Raw genomic sequence first — 6347 nt, 5'->3', positions numbered from 1 at the left:
AAAATGCTGACTTAACATCCATTTGATGTATTTTCCACTTATTTTGGGCCAAGAGTGAAATAATCATACGAATAATGTCTAATCTAGCAACAGGAGCAAATACTTCAAAGTAGTTGATACCTGGTTTTTGGTTGTATCCTTTTGCAACTAATCTTGCTTTGAAACGATCAACTTCACCGTTGGGTTTGTACTTAGTTTTGTAAACCCACTTTACTCCAATCGGCTTCTTATCTGCTGGTAAATCTGTCAGCTCCCATGTGTCATTCTTCTCAATGGCATGAATCTCCTCATCCATTGCTTTCTTCCAATTGTTGTCTTTAGAGGCATCTTCAAAGTTCAACAGCTCACAATCTGAAAATAGAGCAAAATTTATGATTTCTTCATCGGATGGATTGTTGTCATTGCCAACTTCATAATCTGCTAATCTAGCAGGTAGTCTCCGCTCTCTTTGAGGTCCTCTAGATGATTCTGGTTGTTCGGTTGCGTCCCGTTGTCTTTCTTCTTCATCATCACATGTATTTGAAATTACAATCGGCTGCTTTTCTGTCTTTGTGTCCCAGTCCCACATGGCTTTTTCGTCAAACGTCACGTCTCTACTGATGATTACTTTCTTTGTTTCTGGATTGTACAACTTGTATGCTTTCGAGTCTATGCTATAGCCAATAAAGATACACTTCTCGCCTTTGTCATCTAACTTCTTCCTTAATTGATCTGGTACGTGGGCATAAGCAATACACCCAAAGACTCTGAAATAATGAATGGAAGGCCGCTTTCCACTCCAAGCTTCTTCTGGAGTTTTATCACGAACACTTTTTGTTGGACTTCTGTTTAAAATATGAACTGTTATTGCGACTGCTTCTGCCCAAAACTCTTTAGGCATTTGTTTTTACTTGAGCATGCATCTGACCATATCCATGATGGTTCTGTTCTTTCTTTCAGCAACTCTATTTTCTTGAGGAGTGTATATAGTTGTTAGTTGGTGTTGAATTTCGTGTTGCTTAAGGTATTCTGAACACACAAGATATTCTGTTCCTCTGTCTGTTATGAGTATTTTGATTTTATAGCCACTTTGTTTTTCAACAAATGCCTTGAATGTCTTAAAGACATCACATGCTTCTGATTTCTGCTTCAGAAAGTATACCCATGTATATCTACTAAAATCATCAATAAAAGTGATAAAGTACCTGCTACCACCATTACTTGGAACTTCTACAGAACAGAGATCTGAATGCATAATTTCAAGTAATCTTCTAGCTCTCCATGACTTTCCTGTAGGGAATGGATCTCTGTGCTTTTTTCCCAGTTGAAAAATCTCACAAATACAATTGGGAATATGAATCCGTGGTAGGCCATAAACAAGTCCTTTCCTTGACAGGTAGTTTAGGCCAGAAAAATAAAAATGTCCAAACCGTATGTGCCACAGCCAGTTATCATCAAGTATCACAGAGCTCATGCAAGAGGGATTAACATGTTAAATTTTTAATGGAAATATTCTGTTTGAAGTCATCTTTGCTTTATCTATGAACTTTCCATTGTTGTCAAACACAGTGCAATATCCATGATAAGTCATCTTATATCCCTTCTCAGATAATTTTTCCATACTCAATAAATTGTAATCAAGTTCAGGAGCATAGTAAACATCAGAAATATAACTTAGAGAACCATTCTTCAATCTAATTGGATTGTGTCCTTTTCCTTCAATAGGGATCTTTGTACTATTACCAAACTTCAATAATAATTTAACAGAATCATCTAATGAAGAAAAGAACTCCTTTCTACCAGACATATGATTACTACAAGCATAATCCAAGTACCATATATTTTCATCTTCAACACATGAATTAGTTGTAAAAAATAAAGTCTGAGTACTCGGATTATCATTAGTATTTTGATGCTGTTTTTCTACAATGTGTGCTTTATTGTTATTCATCATTTTGAATCTGCAATCTGCTGCTTTATGTCCATACTTTCCACAATGAAAGTAGCTGAAATTAGTTCTTTCTTGATAAAAATTACCTCGACCTCTTCCTCGGTTGACAGGCCTGAAATTTGTTCCACCTCTTCCTTGATTAGGTGGTGTAAAATTATTATAATTTCCTTGGTTGTAATTGCCACGACCTCTACCTCTGAAACTTCCTCTACCTTTATTTTGAAGATTGAAACCACGTCCTCGTCCTTCTTGTGTACGGCTTGGTTCTGCAACATTGCTTAAATTCGCTCGGCTTTTTAGGGCTTCCTCGGTTGATTTTTCTGACTTCTCTAGTATTCTACTGATGTGACTTTCCATGGTTCCTTGCAACTCTGCAATCGTCATGGTGTCCATATTGTGGAACTCTAGTATCGTAGTCACTACATGGTCATACTTCATCGGCATGATGCGAAGAATTTTCTCTACTACTTTACTATCGGGCATATCTTCTCTATAGACTCTCATCTTATTGAGAAGGTCTATAACACGAGTAAAATATTGCTCAACAGTTTCTGAGCTAGACATCTCATACCTTTCATATTCTCTTCTGAAAAACTGTAGCTTTGCTTTCTGAGCTTTATCTACGCCTTTATATGACAGCTTCAACGTGTTCCATGCTTCTTTTGCACTTTTGGCATTTGCTATTTTACCAAATACCGTATAATCTACACCTTGGTGAATTTGAGATAGCGCCTATTGATCTCTCCTTTGTTGGGCAGCATCTACTCCTTCTTGCAAACCCGGTTCAATGAAATTTCACAGGTTCTAGGCCTTCAAATGGGTAGACATCAAAGTCTCACAATAACTATAATCAAGTTTCCCATCTAACTTGGGACCGAACCACACAATATTAAAAGTGTTTGTCATACTGACTCTACGAATGAACAGCTATGCGAGAACTCTCTCACACTTCACAAACTCTCAAACACCAGACGTTGGATTAACCAGCTCTGATACCAATTGTAAGTATAATACCCACAACTTAATTGGCCCCAAAATCACTCACTTTCATAAATAATACTATCATATTTTCAATCTCTCAAACTCACCAACACTCATGGAACAAAAGAACACTTCTCATAATCATATTTTCTCATTTCAAGGAACACACAATACACAAGGCATATGTACCTTTATATAGGCAATGCTTTCTACTAAAATAATAATTTATGAATCACAACTCAATTTTGTAATGACCACTATTTCATGAGTTGGCTTCATGAATCTTCTTTCAACTTGTATTCATGTAGTTTCTATAATCTTCTAATTTAGGTTGCATGACTTCCAATTTCAATTCAATTTGATTTTGAATCTCTTCAATGTTGTAGAATGTTGTAGTTGTACTACTCTCTTGAATGTTCTTTAAAAATCTTCAAGCTTCTAACATCTTCTAGTAAATAGATGATTATTATTTTCAACTCAAACTTTGTTTCTTCAATTTTTTTTTAACCATGTTTCATAAAGATTCTAGTCCATGCAAGTTGATTTAAAATTTTTAATCAACATTTTTTTTACCCGAGTAAATATCTAATTTGATTTCTATTTATTTAAAGACTGTGATTCTTAAAAACAAAGAATGACGTTGTTTATTAAGAAACCTTAAGATATTACATTAACGAAACTCTCATCTTATAAACTCTTTACTTTGTTTTCTTTTCATGATATAGGACTAATTTCTTATATTTGCCACACTTATTATTTTTATCATTGTGAAATAAGTTATGAAAAATATTAAAGGACCATCAGAATTTATTATTTTTTGTCATCACTTTTAGCTATTAACTGAATTTTTTTAGTTTAATAATTTAATAACATATTTTAGTTCATTTTAAATTTTGATAACTAACTACTGACAAAAATAATAAATTTTAATGACATTTTAACATTTTTTATAAGTTATTTTATTTGTTAGTAAAATTCATCAAGCAACAATAAAATGAGTTTATGTATAAGTTGTCAATTACGTGCCAAAATGGATGTTTAGATCTTTAGTGGTGTATGTACTTTAGGTGTAAGACCCAGAACTTTTGAAAAGTCTTATTATGATCAAGTCTCAAATCCTACAGTTATTTATAGCCTTAATTTCAGAGATTATTTTATTAAAGATAATTAAGGCAAGCTTTGATTTATTGGATTTGAGATAAGTTATGATTATTATCCAATTTTATAATTATTGGATTATTTTCTATATTTAAAGTATAAGGTTGATAGTTATGAAACAATAAGGATTTTATATGATTTGGATTAGATAAGTAATATTTTAAATATTATTACTGCTATTTTGGAAAATGAAGAAATTAAGTATATTATTTCTAATTTTTAGATTTGGGCATTTTATTGAAAATAATTTGTGAAATTGATGAACAAGTAGTATTTTCTATATACCTCTAGTGTTGGATTTAATTTGGGTTTCAATTACCATATTATTCTCAACTTTATTTGAAATTACCAAAATGCCCCTAACCCTAGCTTTTGAAAATAAAACCCTAATTCCTAAGCATAGCAGCCGCCACCCCTTTTCTTCTTCCCTTCAGCAAACCTGCAATCCAACAATTTCCTAAGAGAAAAGGAAACAAAAGCAGAAAACGGACCAGAGAGAGAGGATGAGTTGCGGATGAAGAGAGGAGGAGAGGAAGGAGATTCGCGCCGGCGTGCTGGGCTCCACCGCCGCCGTCGCGTCGTCGCCGTCAGCACTGCGGGATGCCATCCGCGTCGCTGTCGCTGAAGCTTCGCGCCGCTGTCCAACCGCCGTGCCTCGCCGTCAGTTGCTGATCATCCTCATCGCGACCAAAGGGGAGCGCGAGACCGAGGGAGAGAGAGAAAGCGTGGAGTTGGCATCTTGCGGAGAGGGACTCGCCGCTCCTTCCCACCGCCGCCGAGCTGCCATTGTCGACACGTGTCACCGCGGCTGAGGGTGTCGCCACCACCAAACCCTGGCCGAAGATTCTTCCGCTGCACGCGAGAGGAAGAGGAGCGATGAGGCAGAACGCGTCCTCGCCGGAGTTCTTGAGCGCCGCCGTCGCTCGTGCCTCCTCCCGCCGCCAAATCTGCTCCCACTTCTGGGTTCTGGAATCTGACCCGGACGCCATTGCCACCATTCGAGCTCGCTACTGCTGATGATGGTAAGCCCAAACTACCGCCGGCAAAAGGGGTTGTGGCCGCCGCAGGTGTCGCTGCCGGAGAAGGGAGCTGCATCTCTGTGATTCCGACCGCCAGGAGTGGTTCTGTGACGTTAGGGACCACTGCCGGAGCTGCTGGCTACTCCTGCCGTCGCCGGAAAAGTATGCGGGTAAGGGTTTTAATTTGCGGTTTCTGTCCTTTTTGGATTTCGGAAAGAGTATTGACACTGCGTGGTTGTACAGCTGCTATTATCAGAAATTCGGGCCGTTGCCGAGTCGATTTGGAGTTGCGGCTATTTCGTTTCGTTAATCTAGTGAGTATCTCTATTTTGAAAGCCTCGCGTTAGTACCTTGTTGTGCTTGGTTAATGAATATGAGTTTTGATAACGTGGGGTCGAGTCCTGATTATTGTATATTGCGATTAGTGTTACTATGGTTATTGCGAAAGTGGCTGGGAGCTGAGGTCTCGGTTGCCGTCAGTTCGGGTTGAGGCGTAAAGGACTCTGTGAGACGTTTGGGTTATGGAATTTGCGTTTTGAGGTAGGGGCGCTTTCTGAAAACTATAGTTTATTCTTGAATTGATTTCTGGTTTTGAGCTGTTGAAAAGGAATGAGAAACGGTTTAGTTGGGACCCGAACCGGGTGGCAAAAGTCCAAGTTTTAGGGGAGGTGCTGCCGAAATTTCTATAAAATCCGAGTCTTTATTAAAATGTTGTCTGGGAAATGATGAGTTAAAGACTTCTACTATTTTATTTGAATTATCGAGAAAAGGATGATTCATGCTTTCGAAATGAATTAATAAAGAGGAAATTGTGATTTAGTCTTGCTTCTTAAGAAAGGCATTGTATCTCTTTCAGGAGAAGGTTATTTAGATGAAACTTGTGTTTTAAAGCTGTTTGGATGTGAAAAGGGTTTATGCCTTTGAATTTGACTTGGGGGTTTCAATTAAAGAAGTTTCAATGACTTTGAAAGAACCTGAATGTCAATTGACAAGTTTCATTTTGAAATGTTTTGAGAAAGGTTTTAAGTACTCTTTGAATTCTGAATTCTTGCAAGACTAAAACAATTTTGAACAGTTGAAACGTTCTAGAATTTATCATGGGGGTTGAAGTTGGTTTTGTCTAAGTAAAGGAAATGGCTTTGAAAGGAGTAAATGATTACATGACTCAGTTTGGCTTAGATCCTATTTGCTTACTCAAATCAGAAAGCCAATGTTTTAATGATTTTAAATGAATTTGGCGAAATGAGTTATGTTATTCT

General features: G+C 37.2%; 1 protein-coding gene across 1 annotated transcript; it reads right to left on the bottom strand.

Moving 5' to 3' along the window:
- LOC107632671 lies at window positions 1472–2494 on the bottom strand. Its single transcript, XM_016336339.1, has 2 exons — window positions 2143–2494; window positions 1472–1827 (listed from the first exon to the last, which is right to left on the bottom strand). Exons 1-2 carry the CDS (start codon window positions 2492–2494, stop codon window positions 1472–1474), a joined length of 708 nt encoding a protein of 235 aa, XP_016191825.1.

Source organism: Arachis ipaensis, chromosome B03, assembly GCF_000816755.2.
Source record: "Arachis ipaensis cultivar K30076 chromosome B03, Araip1.1, whole genome shotgun sequence".
Taxonomy (NCBI): Eukaryota; Viridiplantae; Streptophyta; class Magnoliopsida; order Fabales; family Fabaceae; genus Arachis; species Arachis ipaensis.
The sequence above is the reverse complement of the archived record's forward strand: the minus strand, read 5'-3'. Positions and strand labels throughout refer to the sequence as shown.

What these genes read in the sequence shown, in the direction of transcription:
- LOC107632671 (XM_016336339.1), bottom strand. Translation starts at nt 2,494, where the DNA reads ATGTCTAGCTCAGAAACTGTTGAGCAATATTTTACTCGTGTTATAGAC. An exon ending in TTTCAATCTTCAAAATAAAG is followed by an intron (nt 1,828 to 2,142) that starts GTAGAGGAAGTT and finishes CATGTGTTGAAG; the next exon opens with ATGAAAATATATGGTACTTG.